This window comes from Felis catus, chromosome A1, assembly GCF_018350175.1.
Source record: "Felis catus isolate Fca126 chromosome A1, F.catus_Fca126_mat1.0, whole genome shotgun sequence".
Lineage (NCBI taxonomy): Eukaryota > Metazoa > Chordata > Mammalia > Carnivora > Felidae > Felis > Felis catus.
The window spans coordinates 163,340,632-163,360,512 of record NC_058368.1 but is presented as its reverse complement, the minus strand read 5'-3'; the positions used below and the strand labels follow the sequence as shown (position 1 = coordinate 163,360,512).

The 19,881-nt window shown below is 36.8% G+C and overlaps 1 protein-coding gene across 16 annotated transcripts in view; it reads right to left on the bottom strand.

Annotated features, from left to right (window-relative positions):
- PAM (peptidylglycine alpha-amidating monooxygenase) overlaps positions 1-19,881 on the bottom strand; it is a 286,468-nt gene that overhangs the window by 110,583 nt on the left and 156,004 nt on the right. For all 16 annotated transcript variants that reach the window (XM_023258791.2, XM_045034321.1, XM_023258812.2 and 13 more), the window contains 2 exons: positions 14,876-14,933; positions 3,901-3,988 (listed from right to left, as the gene is read on the bottom strand). In XM_023258791.2, the coding sequence (XP_023114559.1) occupies positions 3,901-3,988; positions 14,876-14,933 (146 nt within the window). The remainder of the gene's footprint in view (positions 1-3,900; positions 3,989-14,875; positions 14,934-19,881) is intronic.

Sequence of the window (19,881 nt, the reverse complement as noted above, 5' to 3'; positions counted from 1 at the left end):
CTCCAGTCTTGGTGCTATTACTTTCTGTTGGTCCCTAGATACAGTTAATTGTCTCCTCCTCTAAGGGCCTGGGAAAGAAGGTTTGAGGGTTACATCTGACAGGTACTGCTGCCTTCTTCACAAGGGCCAGCAGCTTTTCCATCAGCTGGTCCTTGTTTGCATCCTCGAGAGGTATGTTAATTTGGAATTGAGCACCAGGCCCACTCTAACTATAAAGGGACCACCCCACAGTATATTAAAAGGTTCACATCAATGTATGCAATTTAAATGCACATGCATATAATTAACTAGACACATTAGCGGTGTGGGCTGCTAATTTGGAATGAGACACAAAAGACTGGAATATGTGTGGGGAAAAAAAACTTTAAAATTAAAATGACTACATAATGAAAACTGCTTCATGCTGTGTCTAGTATTTTCATGTAAACTTAATATAACTGTAAATATATTTTAATGAACAGAAGAAAGAGGCAATTACAAAGAGCAAAGGAGGGCAGCACAACAGTGAAATATCATCAGAATAGCTCTTTGCTTTCATATTAAAAGTGCTGCCTGAAGACAGGGGATGAATTATAACTTCATAATTTCAGGGGGAAAATGTTTACTTTATTAGAGACACATACCTATTTGCCAACCTGCTGGCAATGAAAATAGAACAGTGAAGTGAAAACAGGGGGCTAATCCTAGCTAACAAACAGAAAAAAAAAAAAAAAAAAGAGGAAAGCTTGACATTTTGGTGCTAAAATATCCCATTAGCTTTTTCTTCTTTCACTAAAACAGCTTTGTATTTCCATAAAGGTTTTCCCAGAGTGTGAAGGAGTTCTTGATTTTCTTAAGCCTCAAAAAACATTACAGGTAGCATAACCAAAAATATATGTGAACGTTGGGGAATCTTAATTTAACTACTGTCTGTATCTTGGAGCTGTTGAAGAATAGATTTGCAACTGTACAATGAGTGTGATAAATTCTATGACTCAAACATTCAAGAGAAATAATGCGAGGCTTTGACACTGATAGATTTTTGTTATTAGTACTGTAATTCAGGTGGGAGGATAAGGGGCCAAGCAGTTGGAAAACATCCGCTGTTTCCATGGCTGTGCCTGTGTGGCTGTGAGGAGACAGGGTATGAGATGTTTCTGTGAAGCAACTGAAGAGTTTAGTCTGTGAAATATTCTGTGAGTGCCAATGCTTTAAAGAAGCAAGGATCTTGCCAAATATTGGGGGATAAAAAGTCTATACCATCTTTATATGGAGAATAAGACTGGATTGTGGAAGCCAGAGTCACTGGAAGAGTTTTCCTTAATGCATACCTCTTGGTTTACATTATCGAACAGATCCTAGATATATAGAGTAAAAAGATCCTACTTTAAATGTTAGATGAACACTTGCGCTTGGCTCAAAGAAGATAAATAACACCATCAATTACTGTCCTTCTTGTACGGTTATAAAGTCAATCATAATAAACCTATAGACTAAGCGGGAATGTGGGCTGCAGGGTAGATTACTAAAATCCCCTTAAAATGATACAGGTATAATGCCATTCAGAGTTCTAATTACTCAGCAGTAATGCAGTGGGAGGCCTGCTTGAGGTGAGTCAACCAGTGCACATATCTCCAACGCCTTATAATGATGACTTTCCAATCTGACTCAGCATCTGCATGCAATTTATATTCATAGAATTATGGAATTACAGAGCATAGAGGAGTTCTAGAAATGATCCAGTGGTAGTCCCTTGCTGAAATGAAGAAACTTAGACCAGTCCACATGAAATAAGTAATTTACCCAGGGAATCCAGCTAGTTAGTTCACTACTCTTTCGCTGTACTACGTTGCCTTTTAAGTAGTAATTTTAGCAAAATAATACATCTAGCAATTACTTTACTCAAAATTGCCATTTTCACTTTCATTTACATTTTTCTTCGAATTCTGTCTTTCCCCAACTTGGAAGTCTTTTGGAAAAAAAAAATATACATATTTTACTAGACTTAATTTCAAATCAGTATATTTAAGAATATTAATAAATACTTCTACAGGGCCCAAATAATGTTTGCTCTGATATTCCCTTGATAGGAGAACAGTAAACCAGGCTTAGTTCATTGTATGTAATCTTTCTCAATTAAAAGCATAACAACATTTAGTGACGTTTTGTTTTTTCCCTCATTCTCTTCTACCAAGGTAAAGTTACAGCAGGTTTTAAAAGCTTATATTCCTTCCTGCCATTTTCACTAATTCCAATTCAAACCAAATTTTTCCAATTTCACAAGAAATATTTTTAAAACGTAAAATCAAAGGATGTGATTTATTGTATAAGATTCAGAAAAAGCTGTCACAGAATAATCTTTAAAAATTTGTTTTTTAACGTTTACTTATTTTTGAGACAAAGAGGGACAGAGCATGAATGGGGGAGGGTCAGAGAGAGAGGGAGACACAGAATGGGAAGCAGGCTCCAGGCTCTGAGCTGTCAGCACAGAGCCCGACGCGGGGCTCGAACTCACACACTGCAAGATCATGACCTGAGCCGAAGTCGGATGCTTAACAGACTGAGCCACCCAGTCGCCCCCAGAATAATCTTTTAATCCCAGAATTTTATTTACAAAAATTTATCGAAGAGCAAAAACTGGATTGCTGCTATCAAAGAGTGTTAACTGTGATTTGCTGGCTCCATTTTTATGTAAACCCAGTCATGTGAGCAGGATTCCTATGTGATATGCTCCTTTCATCAAATAACTTAAGCCTATTAACAAATGCTTTGATGGTACTTGGTCCCTGGAGATTTCCACTAATTGCCCTGTGCTTTTAACAGTTCCAAATACATATTACAGTCGTTTGTTATAAGAACGACTAGAATACAGTTGCTGTGTGCCTTGCATCAGCCTGATGAATATTAGGATGCACAGAGAAGGGTCTATCAGTCTACATGATTATGCACGGACAGGAACACAAAACAGATACTTTTTCAATGCAAAGCAAGACACACTAGTCATTCTGGACTGTGAAATACATAACAGTGATTCTGGCTATTGGTGCAAAATATGAGGCTCAAATGCATGGCTATTTTCAAAGCTCACCAATCTTCATGAACTCCAAAGAACAAAAGGGAAGGACAGATCTCAAGCCATAAATTAAGCTGTAAGCTTCTGGGGGTTAAAAATATATCTATGTATTCTATTCCACAGCATCTGCTATAGTTCTAGGATACAAGAGGCATTTAATAGATGTTTACTGATCATTCATAACATGATATTAAGACTCTACATAGTGATTAAAATAAATTCTAAAACTGCAACAGTTGCTCGAATAAATGGGAGGCAGCGTGGTGAAATGCTGGATTTGGAACCAGACAACCTAGGGTTCTATCCTGGTCTGACACCAACCAGCTATGTTACCTTAAACATGATACTGATTCTCTTCAGGCTCCTTGTTTGTAAAGTGGGGACAATAGTAACTGCTCTACAAAAACTTTAGGAGAAAATGAAATGGTGTATACAGATTACCTAGCACAGTGTCTAGGATAAAAGAGTGCTCAGCTCAAAGAACAGAGCCATGGTGCTCCTTGGATTAAAGCAAGATCTTAAAAAAAGTAAACATCAGAACATCCATTATCTAAATTGTCTGTCTTTTTTAAATAAGCTGTCTGTACCTTGATACACTATCTACGACAACAGACATACATTTATTAAGTCAGTGTCTAAGACTGATGGATGTGCTCCATAGCAGACTAAATAACTGATAATCAGACCATGATAACCACGTGATGCAAAAAAACAATGTTCTTTTCTGAAAAGTAAGCATTCTACCTATTTATTAATCAGTTGTAAAATACATATACAGATGCAATTTGTATTTATAAAACATACACATTTTCTACACCCCTTTTGACTATGAGCCCATTATCCCTTACCAGTAACTTCCGGTGGAAGAAGGCATATTGCATCCAAAAAGTAACATATGATGGACAGTATCCATGCTGGCACGAGGTTTAAAGTCAACTGTTAAAAGAAAATGACACATGAATGTGAATACAAGTTACACGTCTGTGCACAAATGTTCCAAGAGACCCCATCACTCAACCATTCCAATAGCTGTATAACAATGATATTGTGTTGCTCCTGATTGTATAAACTATCTTATTCCTTAAGATGAGCATGATATGACAATTTAATTTTGCAGTACAGTGGTCAACTATTATAGAACGAAAAGAGAAAAGCAATAATGTATAGGCTGCAGCTATACATATGCCCACACACTTTTTAAAGGAAGACCCTTTTTAAAGTGCTGAGAACAGTATGCGGGTACAAAATGAAATCTCCAGGCTACGTGTTCACAACAGATTCCCTTCCAGATTTCAGTAGAGTGCTGAGTACTATAAAATACTGCACAACACCGCAGTGAAACAGAAACCACAGTGAGTGGTCAGAACATGAGCGGAAGGATTCTTAACGCAAATTTATCATCATCTTAAACCAACAGTAGTCACTGGGATGTGATATAAAGAAACAGTTTACTAGAAAATAAAATAAAATTGGAAAATGTGTCTTTATGAAAGTACAGAAGAGAGAAAAATCACTGTCCTAGAGGAGCACTGTGCGCTTGTTAAAAGGATACTGAAACTTATTAAATGCCACTTCTTTATTTTTCTCCGAATAATAGTGGTTGAAAGACATTAAAGTAAACAAAAATGAGTTTGGAGATAAAACAAAGAAAAAATTAAAGATAAATTATACTATTGTGCATGGTCAATATTCAGCATGAGCTGCCTTTTCTGGTTTGGGTTTGGCTCAGCTACTTTTGTCTGCATTCAAACTGCTGCTCTACCAACACAGTTTACCAGTCACCTTTACATAGAAACATGCTAAACAATCTAAAATGATCTTGAATCGCGGGTGTATGCAAAACTGCATATTTTGTCTTTTCTTGTCTGATAAAATAAAACATCATTTATTGTTAAAATATGTGAGTACAGGTGTATTTACAAAATAAAATATGTTCTACATCAAAGTATAGTGTCATGACTTGGAAAGCGTGGTTGGTCAGAAAACTTAACACCTACTATGAGCCATTTGACTCACAACTTTCAGGGGAAATAAAAAGTCTTTCACTTACTGCATTGAAAATAAGAATTTAAAGTCCAAAAATCCCATCATGAGATATTAATACCACCATTTAAAAACCTAACAAATGGCTGGAAAATGGACTTGCTAGAACTTAAGGCTTTGTTTTCTACCACCAAAGAATACAATAAGCCTAGGAGGTTGAAGAAGATACTTTAGAAGGAAAGAATCAATTTCAAGTTACAACACTTCATAAATCATAGAAAATCCTACTGTTAACAAGTCTACATTTGTTACCAAGAGAAATAGAAGGAATAAGAGGGATTCTATCTCCATAGACTCACTCTCAAGTACAGGATATCCTTCCTTTCTTTCAGAATCCTCCCAGGGTATTATCCCTGGCAGAAGGGAATTTGAAAAAAGCTCTGAGGTGGGAGTAGCTGGCCTTTGTTTTTTATTCACTTAAAATTTATTTTGGTATGTGATGTAATTGTTATCTTATATTCATTTTTATGAAATGGCTTATCTCACTCTATGGACATCTAACTTTTTGATCTGACTGTATCCACCTTCTACTCTCTCTCTCTTTTTCAATATCCCTCTGTCAATACACAAGGGGTTTGACAAACAAGAAGATAACTCCTCTGTTTTTTCAGAACTTATGTAGATGATCATATGGTTCTCATCCCCCTTAACTTCTTTTACTATGGGTGGATTATATTAGATTTCCAAAGTTTGAATCATTCTAGGAATTTTGATAATAAACCAACATGGCCAAATGCATTTTATGAAGAATTAAGCTGTTGGGTGCAAAGCAACACGAATTTGAAGTGTCATCTAAAAATCCAGGTGGAAATACCCAGTAGAAGATTGGACTCTTGCTCAAGAAAGAAGTCAGAGAATTACATACTTGGGAACTACTCAAAAATTGAACCCTCAAGCCATGAGGGTGAACAAAAGGTTCAGGACAGAATTTTCAGGAAAGCTCTGAGCTGTCAGGATCTGTGTAGGAGACCCCAACAGTTTTTGTTTTTTGTTTTTTGTTTTAAATATTAAATCACTGTGTGTACTGCTGGGAAACGAGGCAAATATTATTTTTTTTTAAAAAGTGGGCCATCATTAAATTTATAAAATGAATTATTAAGCAAAAACATTTAGGGAAGGATGGAGACGAGACCTGTTGAGACAAAAACAGATCATGAAGATATACCATCTCTTTGGCTTTTCATTAGGAAGGAAAGTCAAGTGTTTCGCCTGAGCCTCTGCTTATGCAGAGGACTAATTGTCCTTTGTAAAGGGCAAAAATTATTCAAAGTATAACTTCTCTGTCCCTTTTCTGATTTTCCTCTCCTTCTGACATACTGCTTTAAGAACCACTTATTTGCTCCACATTGAAAGCTTACCAGATTAGTGTTTAATTTTAGTTTCTATAATTAGAAACAAATCAATATCTTTAAGAGGTAGTTAACAGAACATTCCTCAGAGTTCCCTCTCATAGAAACTTACTCTTGTGACTCATGCATTCTTCCAGAAACTCAAGATCTCATTTGAATGCTAAGTAAATTACTGGTATAGAGTTGTATATAACCATCTTTTTCACATCCTAAAGAAAGAGTATAATATCAAAGTATTTATATGATTATAGTTCAAAGTACAATTCATTGCAAGTTGAAATGAAAAGTACTGCCAGCAAAAGGAATGTCATATCAAAATGTAAATCTAAAACAAACAGTAGGTGCCATAAAATAAAGCAGGCCTTGGACACTTTCTTTGAAGGGCCTGCTGCCAATGGTGGGGGGTCAACTGGGAAAAGATTATGCTGACAGGTTCATTACCTGGGTTTGCTCCATTCCTACTTATTATTCCTAGCTTTGCAAAACAAGATCCCACCCCTAGTGAATAAGAATGAGGTCTGTTGGGCACAAGATACACATATGACCATGCTGGAGATTTCAACACTACACAAAAAGAATATGGGAAAATATTTTCAAATCACATCTTAAAAGAAGTTCTCCCTTCTTTCTCTCTCTCCCATCATAGGCCAAAGAAGTACAGGATCCAAGGGGAAGGGAGCCAGAGGATAATTACGACAACTAACAGGCAGAATAAACAAAGGCAGCCTTGGGATGGCCACAAACAGGCAGAAGCACAGCCTTGTGAGAATGCAAGGGAATATTCCATAAGATTAAAAAGTGCCACCGACTCTTCTAACTCAATAATAAGATGACAGTTACTTAAGTGGAAATGGAACTTCAGTCTCAATGGGTGTTAGTTCAGACTGCCTGATGTATAAGATCAGAGAGCAGTTTACAGGCAAGCAAGTGTGAGCAAGTCCTGGGAATCAAATATTTCTGAAGGACTAAGACTCCAGAAATAGTAACTCACGCACATTAATTAAAGGAAATGCAATGGCTCTGAAAGTGCACAGGGTGGAGGACTTCTCAAAGGTTAATGTCATCTGCAATGAAAGACTTGAAAGGATGCGTGTGGGCAACGTACTTAGCAGAGACAGTGAGGTCTATTTTCTGGCGTTCTAAGCAAAATTTGTTCTAACTGCAAGAGGTTGTTTGAAAATTTATGGCTTCTTTTAACGCACATCAGACACAAATCAGGACCATAAAATTCTCTAAGAATGTGACCTAGGATGGAATTTCATTTAGCACTTGGCTTTCTCTCCGTTTTTCCTTTCCAAGTGGATATCCAGGTCTGCATATCAAATGTTGATGTATCTGCCAGACGTGGGACATGAAAAGATTTTGAAGAACCCACATAGCCAAGTATAGGAACTAGAGACTTAGGAGATATCCATGCACAATCAACCCTAAATTACCACTGAATATAAGAGGTACACCCCTCTCAGCTAAAGATATGTCATAGAGGAATACAATAGACCACCAATAATTAACCTATCAAATAAAAAAGAACTGACTTTTAAATGCAAGTTTGGATCTTCAGAATTCAGGCATTCTGGAATTATTGCCCATATATATCATTAGAGATCATTATTGTTCTCTTTGTTTCCTTTTTCCTCCCAGTGGAATCATATTATACATAGTAAATGGTTTCTTTCCTATGCTGTGGATATTTTTACGTGTTATTAAACAATTTTTGTCAATGATACTTTTTATCTAATAGTGTGCATTAGAATTCTGCTATGCAGTTCATTAAAAGTAGAGATGCTCAGAGTTAATCCTGGGTCAGTCCTACCCCTTCCCCCATCAATATCTCATTTAAGTCTCAGAGGTCATTCCAGGCATGTGTACATTTGAAAAGTTTCACAGGTGATTCACAGGTGATTCTGACCCCAGTCGACATTTTTAGTGCCTGAATATATGTATTATATAAGCATGCTTAGAGTTTGGTTAACTCATCTTAGTTAATGTGGACTGTGTTACTCTCTTAAAGGCACAGAGCAAACAGTAAGAACAAAGTTTCTTTTAAAATAAATTTATAAAGAAAATTTTTCTGGAAATAATTAGCTGATCCCTCAAAATCAGTGTGTTAAAAGAGATCACTGGAACTCTGCAGTACATCGTACAGCTTCAGCTATGTCACCTGAAGTCATTTTAAGGCCGAGGTCTGAAGCAGGCACACAAATGGAGCCTCTGGTGATTACAGTCATGTCTGTGTAGTGTCAGTCTTCTACTACTGTTAGTGTTTCCAGTCATATTCAGTATGGAGACTAGAGACATGTAAGGTTTAAGACATAATAATGTAAAAGAGATGTTAAAATTTTTAAAAAATGACAGGCCCCAAATCTTAATATCCCTTCCATAAACATTTGTTTCCCAAAAAATAAAGATTATATATCAAAATCCATTGCAACTGAAGATAAGGCTGTAAACTATCATGAAAGTGTAGGATATGATCACCCTTAATGTTCATAATCTTGCAGCTGGGTCAGAAAGGTTCAGATAAATGTAGAGCTCATAGCAGTACAAACCATTTAGCAGCATGTTAAAAACCCACAGCAATCACATATTATCTTCCACCAGCTTCCTCCAAAACTGTAAAGCAATTCTATACCAAAATAAAGACCTTTTGCTTGAACGTTTTTAATCAGAATGTTTAATAGATAAATTGTTGTTAATCCTCACTAGCATGGACAATGATGTGCACTTCAGAAAGAATCCCTAATGTGGTTTATGAGGACGTTAAGCTGCTGCTGCCAAATTAAGCAAGAAATAAGACACCTGAGCAAGCCTTTAAATTGAACATGAATTTAAAATGAAATAATCCTTGCCTCTGAATAAAATAATTTAAGCACAAAAAAGATTTAGATTTCTGGATGATATACCTTTTAAAATGGAACTTTTTTGGTATATGTCAGAACCAACTGAATAATCAGTAAATAGACTTTATCAGCCAGGCTGTGCAAGCTAAAATAGTATAAGCTTCATTAATCCCTATATTTGTAACACCATCCCTCTAGTAGTCCCCTATTAACTTCCTATGGAACAAAATCCATAGCCCCTTCTGACCAGTCTCCTGATCCGCGACGTTTCCAACATGACAGCTCCCTACACTCACCCTGCACTCCCCTCGGACAGCCCTCTGCACCTAATAACTACCCACGACCACTAGCATTTGCTGAGGGCCACCCCCTGCCAGGCTCGCTTATTGCTCACAATGACCCTATGTCTGGTCTTTTCCCCTCAAACAGATGAGCCTTGAGGAGAGACAGGCTGAGTAGCTTGTGTACAACCCTGCAGCCAGCAGGTGGTGAGGCTCACATTGTGCCCAGTGTGCTCCTTCACTGATCATACTGTTGGCCACTGGAATATTCTACCCTCTGCAGATCCAAATAGACCATCTTCCCAGATGCAGATAAAATCCTGTCTGTCTCTCACATGATGTTTTCTCTGACTAGAACAGTTCACGTTTATCTTTTTAGAGCTGGCCCCTACAGGTGTCCCTACTGAAATAGCAGAAATGGCTACTTCAGAATGACTGTCAAAATGTCATGTACCCTTCACTAACGAAGGGCATTCACACATCGAATACGATTCAGACCCGGGCTTTCTGGATTGGCCATTTTCCTGGGAGTGTCGGCAGAGGCGGGGGGGGGGGGGGTGGCATTTTGACATTAATGCAATAAAGCAGCACAGTCAACGTGTCAGTTAGTTTCTGGTGATCTCTAGATGTATGTAATGGAAGACATCCTAACTCTCAGCTTTATAGAATATGATGAGATGGTTCCTACTCCTCCATCTCCCTTTGTTTTATTACTTGAAAGAACCCTCGGCATTATCAGGGGTTGTCATGTTGGAAATGTGGTATTTGGGTGACCAAACAATAGAAGACATCCTAGAAATACTCTGAGACAAGGCAGGCAGCAACATCTTTTCTTTTTTGTTTATGACCAAGCAAATCAGGTTTTATCTGCGCATCAGAGACCTATAGGTGTAGCATATCTTATTTGCGCTAGCTCGCCAAGTAACTTTCACTATGATGCTAGAAAAGCTTCTGAGGGTGATTGCGGGAAGATACCCAATGGTCACGTGAAGACACAGACTACAGTTTTCATGTTGGAGAAAATCCTAGAAGAGGAAAAAGAAAAGTTATGCAGGCAACTAATCAGAAGCAGAAAGGTGACAGAGTGACTTCATGGGGATGGAGACTCACACGTATGTACACACACACACACCTCCTTCTATTTACTGCTGTCATGCCATAAAATGTGATTATCTGAGCACTGTATCCTACCCGACCCTGGTCTTTATAGTCTTGTAATGACCTTATGTAATGACCCATAAACATGATCAAAATTAGACTGCTCCTCTATTTTTTGAGGTAACTCAACATCACCTGAACATGTGCTTTGTTTAAGAAAGGTCACATTCAGAAATATTTAAGTCTCATGGTGCTATTCTGCAGAAGACATTGTTCTACATTCAAGAGAGAAGCCCAAGGAAAGGAAAAGCAATGAATCATTAGATTAATTTCATCTATTTCTAAATTCAATGGCTTCTACCTCATTTGTATAGTGCAATTTGATAGATAGGGACCCGCCATCATTCACTAAGGAAAAGACACATTTATTTACTGGTCATCCATGTGAGGGAAAGCAAGTGGATGAAGATGACAGTCAAATTTCTTGGCTGAGTGGGCTGCTGTCAGAGTCAATTCCTCAGAGTGTCTGTAAAACACCTTTTAGACAGCATCACAGTTCAGTGGTCAAATGCAGATTTTATCATACCTTCACCCATTCCAATCTGTGATTTCTTATTAAAACAATAAACAAAAGCAGTGTTCTAGGGAAAGCTATGATTCTGTTCAAAGTATAAAAATTATATTTATCTTCATTAGAGTATTTCCCCAAACAACTACTTTAATTCACATTTACTAATTCAATGGAGACATATAAATACATCAAAGATGTTGTGCATGCTTATACATAAAAATGCTGGGCATATGCACATATAAATTCTATGACAATTGTGATGGTATCTTCTCAGAATTAAGAAATATGTTTGTCTAAAATGAGTTACATAACTAGTCACACAAGCAGAAAGCCAAAATTATGAATTATTCAAATGCAATTCTGGCTTTTAACACCACGAAGAGAGTTTGTTTTAGTCCTAATAAGCAATCTCAATTGTACTCTGCCTTTTGTGATCTTCTTTAGAAATTTGAAAAGCCAAAGGAGAAAGTTCTTTTCAGATGTTATAATATTTATATTCTTGTCTTTAGAATTCTGCCAGGCTATAATTTCTTTGAATTGGTGTCATACCTCACATCCCCATTGCCTTGCCCAATAACTAGCACACAACAGAATTTTTAAAGTCTGCTGAATGTATGAACAAGTGGCTTTTCTTAAAAAAAGAATTATTCCCTTATATTCAAATAAGAGTAAAATTTAAGGCAAAAAGGTAAAGTGTCTACTAGATGATACATTGTCTTAAAAATAGCCAAGCACAACACTTTTTTTAGTATTCAATCATGTATTGAGCAAGCAATATTGAGTCCCCACCATATCCAGTAGCACATATCCTGCTGGCCTTCAAAAATTGAAAAGGCACAGATAATGAAAGCAGAAAATATAAAATTGATAAATGTCTTTAAAAAAATAAAGTAGTAAATGCTTTACAAGTCTTCATTTTCAACCATATCTAATCTTATGAAAAGGCATCCTGAGACCTAGAATTTGGGAGAACCCACATATTTCAATCATGGCAAAACCTTGTTTACCACTAGCAGAACTTTCACTCTGGGACTAGGGAAACGCTACGCATGATCACCCTCCCAACATACAACCTATATATCCACTTTTCCTACTGCAAATCTTTCACCTTTGTGTATCCTGGGTTTCGCTTTGTAGGATGGTTTGAGGTTTATTTTTGTTTTTGACAAAACCGGCCAGAGTGTTCCTGGTAGAGACTGAAAGGTAAGGAAATGAAAGAATTGTATTTGATGTAAGACAGAGATGTGCGATTGCTGTATTTCAGCTCTATCTATCCTTTTGATAACTTCTTTCATTTCTTCCCCGATTCACTATCCTCACATCCAAATCTCTTATGACAGGGGAACACACAGCTAGTAAAAATCTTGCTCACGTTCCTTGACCTCTCTGACCCTCCATTTCCTCTCTATAAAATGGCTTAAATATGCTTAGCTGTAAGTATATTAGTGTCTCGTAGGCCCCTGTTAAATGATGGGTGGTAATGAGCTGATTCTATGAACAAGGATCCTATACAAACTATTGCCCTCCTGTTTGATTAAATCAAAGACAGAGATGTTCCTTTGTTTCTCTAATTATAAAGTGGGGCTACCTTCAGGTTTGCCCTAAGAATTAATGAGACAACACATGCAACCTTCCCCTTACTTATTCCCTTATATGAATGATTGTTTGGTTTTCAACTTTCCAGTTCCAATTTGCTTACACCTAAACATCTGTGGTTGCTGGATTATGCAAATAGTAGTAACCACAAATCGCCTGGAGCTAGTACATTAAAGGACTCACATTGAAGATGAAACAACCCTGTTTTGAACAAGTGACAAAATCTTTAGTATTCATGCAATCCTCCCAGCCACAAAGAAAAAAATATATTGAAAATAATTATTAATCTTACAAGATCCTTTAAGGACCTTCAAACCGGGAACAGTTTAATCTTAGAAGGGAGGTGCCTAAGAAAATGCAAAACCATTTGGTACCCTAGTTCTAATATAGTCCTTTATGAGTTTCCCATGAATATTTTCCTTGACTGAATATATTCACTTGTACTTCTCGATTTTAATTTATGTGAAAGTAAACACATTTCTATTAGGAGAGCAATAACGCATTCCAGGATATATATTTATAGTCCTTAGAGTCACCAGCTCTGAAATCATATACTACCACCAACCTCCAGAAACAAGTCAATAACCTCTTAATGTGAGACCTGTAATGTTGCTGTGAAACATGACTTTCATATGCATACAGGCATGGAGATGGCCTTCTCTTCTATGCAAATGTGAAACAGGAGGAATCAAGCTTTCTTGGAGCTTGGAAAGAAAATATAAAATCATAAAGAAGAAAACATCATGTAAAAATGCCTTTTAGTGAGTAAATATTATTTTCTCCTAGGCTGCCAAAAATGTGGGTATGATCTTGAAAAAACCTTTACTGTTGATATTTTAATGATGAATTTGTAACCTAAATCACATTTACTATTACACAAGGCACTACAATTATTTTCTCTGTCTTTAAAGTTAAAGTTGAGGATCTGGGAGCATTGTCGTTTCTACCTTTTTTCTTGGTAATATTCGATTATTATACAAAATGAGGACACACAGGCAATGCTCAACTTCCTAAGGCCTTTCATTCTTAAGAATTAACTCTGGAAACAAATTTGTAGAGTGCTATTCTAAGTTGTATTTTCTGTTGGAATTGCCACCAAAGTGTGTGGACAAAAAATGCACATTGCTCTGGCTTTTCAGGTCTGTAATGTATATTCCTGTGGGAACATCTCATGAAAATTTATCCTCAGATGGCCCCGAGGCAACAGTACACATTTTATAATTCACATAATGGCCGTTTCAGACAGCCTACTTGAAGATTAGTTTCATGGGACCAAAGCACAACTCTCATTACCATTACTTTCTCTCCAAAATTAACATCTCAAACCAGAAAAGTGAAGCAGTGGGAGACAGAAACAAATCCATGAATAATTTGTCAATCACACCTCCTCCCAAACAGTTAAAAGTTTGTCATGAGGATATTTCAATGAAAACAACCTAGATGGAAACAGATGGTATTTTGTCACTTTTCTTATCTGACTTAAAAGCTTAGCTGGGGAAGGACCTGCCATTTATGAGTCCTCTTATTCTACAATAGAAATAACAGGACCAATGTTCCTGCCTTTCCCTATCTCTACCTCCTTCGCTTCTTTCCTTCTCTCAATTTCTCCTTCCTTCCTTTCTATCCATCTACTATTTGACAGGTAAAATCTTAAATTCCCCAATGTTGATTCTAAGTACAGTCGATTTATAGCATGAACCAGCAGGTAAATAAACAGTCTGTTGAGTGGAGTGGAATTAAGCATCCAGCCACAGACAGAAAGCCAATACTATACAAATGGGACCACACGATATTGGCGACCATTGACATCTGCATGCAACTCCTTAACTACTATTACTCATGAATCTCTCCAGATACAGTTTGCAACCTTGTCTCTGAGTGGCTCTCTCTAGTTTGTTTCTGCATTAGGCATGATAAGTGCATTTTAGAAACTGACAGTAAAAGATTAATATGCTCATAACCATCAAAGAGAACCTTTCACTGATTTCAAATAGCTGCCCTCCCTTCGACCGCCCACCCTGGCACACCATCCAATTAATACTTACTCACGAAGGCTTCCTCATCCACCGGCAAGCGCATTGACATGCAGAAGTACGTATCAGACTGGTAGAGAAAGAAAGATACAAAATCTGAATTAATCTGCAGCTAGTAAAGAAGGAAAAATAACAAGTAAAAGCATGGGCTCTATGACTGAAAAAGAACTATTGGCCCAATGAGGTGAAGATGCCTGCTGAATGGGTGTGACCAAGTTAATAGAAGGGCCAAGTCTAGAACTTAGGTACTCCAAACATTTTTCTAAGACTCTTTCCTAATTGACCTCAAATCCTATTTATAACACCAATTATTATGACTGATATTTCTAGTTCTGTCACAGTTAAAAGGCAACATTTTAGACACTTCTATAAAAAGAGTGAAATACTTTATGCACTTGACTTTAAAATGGTAGGTTAGTTGGTGTTGACCATCTTCACTATATGCATAATTATTCAATTTCTTGAATCACTTTACAACTGCCCCAAATATTAATTAGAGAAGTACAATGAAAAAAAGTTGGTCTTAAAAGGTAATATTGTATTTGGTTCTCCCTTACTTTAATATTTTTATGTAGTACATTGAAGAAATCAACATTAACTCAAGTTATTCTTTCTTTTCCAGCAACCAGTCTCTTACCTAAATGGCCATTTTTCCACTATCAAATGTATTAACACCAAGAATTTTTAGTGATGAAAACTGTAATTTAAGGAGAATGGGATTCTCTTTTCATCTCTGCATTCCACTATGCACCATAGTTGGTAATATACCCAACACAAATACTGCATTTAGTAATTCATACTTCATGGATTATTACTATACAGTGCTGGGATCAAGAGATTCCATAAACATGGATAGAGATCATTTGGGTATCTCTGAACCTACTAGTTAGCGTTGAAAAACTGTGAAATCTGTACCTCTTCTTAAAATTCAGTATTGGGTGGGAAACAAAGAAGTTCAAATATACAGCAAATCAACATCTCAACTTTTGAAAAATTTGATAAATATGGTTCAGTCTTTATTACTATTTTAAAAAACTTTTAATGGGGGCGCCTGGGTGGCGCAGTCGGTTAAGCGTCCGACTTCAGCCAGGTCACGATCTCGCGGTCCAGGAGTTCGAGCCCCGCGTCAGGCTCTGGGCTGATGGGTCAGAGCCTGGAGCCTGTTTCCGATTCTGTGTCTCCCTCTCTCTCTGCCCCTCCCCCGTTCATGCTCTGTCTCTCTCTGTCCCAAAAATAAATAAACGTTGAAAAAAAATTTTTTTAAATAAAAAAAAAATAAAAAATAAAAAACTTTTAATGTCTATTTTTGAGAGAGAGAGAGAGAAAGAGCACAAGTCGGGGAGGGGCAGAGAGAGAGAGAGGGAGACACAGAATCCAAAGCAGGCTCCAGGATCTGAGCTGTCAGCACAAAGCCCGACACAGGGCTCGAACTCACCAGCTGTGAGATCATGACCTCAGCCGAAGTCGTCAGATGTCCAACCGACTGAGCCACCCAGGCACCCCCATTACTACTCCTATAAATGCCATTTTTTTTTCTCAATTAAGCAAACTCTTCTGTTTAAAAATTTTTTTTTAATATTTATTCATTTTTTGAGAGAGAGAGAGATAGACAGAGTGAGAGCAGAGGAGGAGCAGAGACAGAGGGAAACACAGAATCCAGAGCAGGCTCTAGGCTCCAAGCTGTCAGCACAGAGCCTGACACCGGGCTCGAACCCACGAACTGTGAGATCAAGACCTGAGCCAAAGTCAGCCACTTAACCAACTGACCCACCCAGGCACCCCGAACTCTTTTGTTTCTTTAATGGATTTACAATTACTTAGATTCACCTTTACTTTCCTAAGAAGGAAAAATGCTGGGAAATATTGAAGGTTGAACAGTAAGGAGGTTAAGTGACATAAATGATGGACATGTGGCCTGCATATCTAAAACTCGAGAAATACAATGGCAAAATGATGCTTAAAGATCTTAGAATCACACACAATATTGCTCATAAATATTTTTCCAATCTCTGAATTATTACCATTACAAAACGTACCTACTCGATTCTAACATAAAACACAGGAAGTTTAAGATTCTTTGCTATTTGGTTGTCCTGATCTAGAAGCAATTCAGGATTTGGTCGTCCTGATCTAGAAATAATTCAGGACTAGAAGATATTTAGTGGCTACTACAGAGCTGCGGCAACTATTACTATTTCTAAGCCAACAGTTATAGAATGCTTTTTATGTGTCAGGCATAGCTCTTCATGTTTTACTTGTATTATATCATTTAATAACTAAAACAATCAAATATGGTAGATAGATACTATTATGAACTCCATTTAAAGACAGTGAGAATAATCACTAACATTTATTCACAGCACTGCTCTAAACACTTTACATGTATTAACTTCTTTAATCCTCAAAACACATCTCTATGATATGATACTATTATTCTCCATTTTACAGATGAGGAAACTGAGGCAAACTGAGGTTAAGTAACTTTACTGTTTGCTGTAGCCAAAACCTGACAGTAGGCTGATAGGCTCTTGAGTAGTACCCCCTCCCCCTTTGCTTTAGAAAGTTGGCAATTATAAATCTTTGCTCTGCCTCTTTGAGATATAAATCTTCTATAACCCAGAACTGTCTTCTGACATTCAATGAGACAATTCTGCTCTGGTTGTCAGCCAGTGGATGCCTTGCTCTAAGTTATATCACTGCTTCCTGTCATGAAGATAGGAGAAGCTTGTTTTTCTTCTGGATAGGTGCCAATGAACAAACCCAGAAGCACCAGTCACATGGACCAACCTCCCTAACACCCCTCAGGGCTTTTCCCTTAGTACCCTCCAAGGCTTCAAAGGTCTTCTGTTCTTTGTTTTGGCAAAGTTGAGTTCAGTCCACACTGGACCTCCTTCACTATTACAATGGCTAATTTTGAAGAAAATCTGTCCTTACCACTTCAACTAGTGTCCACCTGATTTACCTTTGACCCTAACAAGTGCAGGAGCTGGCATCTGAACACAGGCAGTCCGACTAATGCATTACAGATCATTCAAAGCAATATGAACAATTAATGACTTACAAGCAAACATAAAAACAAAAGTCAATTTAGAGTAGCTAAGCATATATTTGTAATAATAAAGGATCAAAGGTTGCAATTAAATGTAAACCAAACAAAACTTCTTTTACATTTGGATTTAACAGTTTTCGGTTTTATTTTACCTTTCATTTTATTATAAACCATCACAAGTTGTTTTTGGAATAGTAAGCTATAGGAATAAATACATATATCAAGTGTAAAAAGTTGGTTCTTTTGATTAAAAATAAACAACGAAGCACAATAATGGTTCCATAGATGGAACAAAGGAAACCACTATCATACTCAGAATTGATTGGATCCATGTTGTAATTCTTATTCTCATCAGCAGCGGCACAATTTAAAAGGACAGAATAACTTGGGAATGTCTTCCTCTTACCAATTTTTATTTCTTGGCTTATACCTTCTCTGATAGTGAGAATGTATTCAAATTTCAATGGTTTCTTTCCTTTTCTGTGGAAACCAGTTTAAAAAAAAAAATGAGGACGAGATGAGGGAGAGCCTCTGCACAATTTGGCAAAATTGTTTTGGGAGAGCAAAGTCTGTTTTATACTTTGATCAATGGTGTACCATGCCCCATCATACTCTGATTTAGTCTTTTACTTATACCCCATTTTTCAAGATAAAAATAATTCTTTTAGAAGAAAAGAAGGTAAAACTTTTTTTTTCTAAAAATGAGCACATGAAAAAATAGTATGTATCAAATCAATAATTAGCCTTCAGCTAAAAGCTCTGAAGACCACAGTTCGATGGAACAGAGAATAACAAAAAGTAATTTATTCTTTTCTCTGCAAGTGTAAAAGGTGTCAGTGATTTGTTCTGTAACATTCTGGTAACATAGTTTGGTTCCTAGAATTTAGTTGAGAGCTCAAGATCTATGTAAGGGTATGATCATATGGGATCATATGATCTAACGATCATTTACAGGGTCTAATCAGAGAAGCCATATCTTAAAGATGACTCAGGGCCAAGTTCTGTCCCCCTTAGGCTGGCTGAGTCTGAGTAAGCACTCTTTTTGTGCTACTTTGTTTTCTTCTCACAATTATGCTGTGAGTAGGTCTAACAGGCACTGCATCATTTTTACAGAAATGGATACTGATTCACAGAAAGGTTATTGATCTACCTAAGGCTACTCAGGTAGTTAGTGTCAGAATAAGGATTAAAAGTCCTCAAGTTTATGCCTTTAAGACGATTAGAGATAACTATCTATCTTTCCTGCTACTTTCTTGTCATTAATCTAGTTTCTTGCCATTAATCTAGTTAAATTGTGATTCTGGAGAGTCTTTGAATCCTCATACCTCTTTTTCTCGAACTATGAGACTAAATCCTGTATTTAAAATTAAATGTAAGACTCTTCATAAGTAAATGAGTAGCCTTTTTTTTTTTTTGGCAAGACAGGTAATTTGCTGAATAATGGATTTGACAGCGGCCTTTGCCAAACTATTATGAACTCATTATAGCACAGGGAAAGAAAAATTATTTTGGTGATTACAAAATACTGTTTCCTCAATACAGGTTAATATCTATAGCCGGTCACCAAGAAGGGATAGTTACTTAAATTTAAATTCCATGCTGTAAACAACAGTCAATATAAAAATTTAAGGCTATAATAACATGTGATTACATAGTTAATTGCTACCAACCTTGTGATAGAGAAACTTTTTTAAAAAAAACAAAGCCTCTGAAGACAACAGTATTAAGAAAACTGGGACAACACATTTCTCAAAGTAATAAAATCATTATATCACTGATATGAACAAGTAACCAGTTATGTTTTTCTTTTTTGCAGGATGACCATCAAGAACACGATTTAATAATATGTTCATCAGATCAATGTAATCTCATACTCTCTGTCAACCAACAATAAAAAAAAAATTCAAATGACTTAAACATTCAATCAGCACTTGGTGTATGATACCTTGTAAAAGGGGAAACATTTACT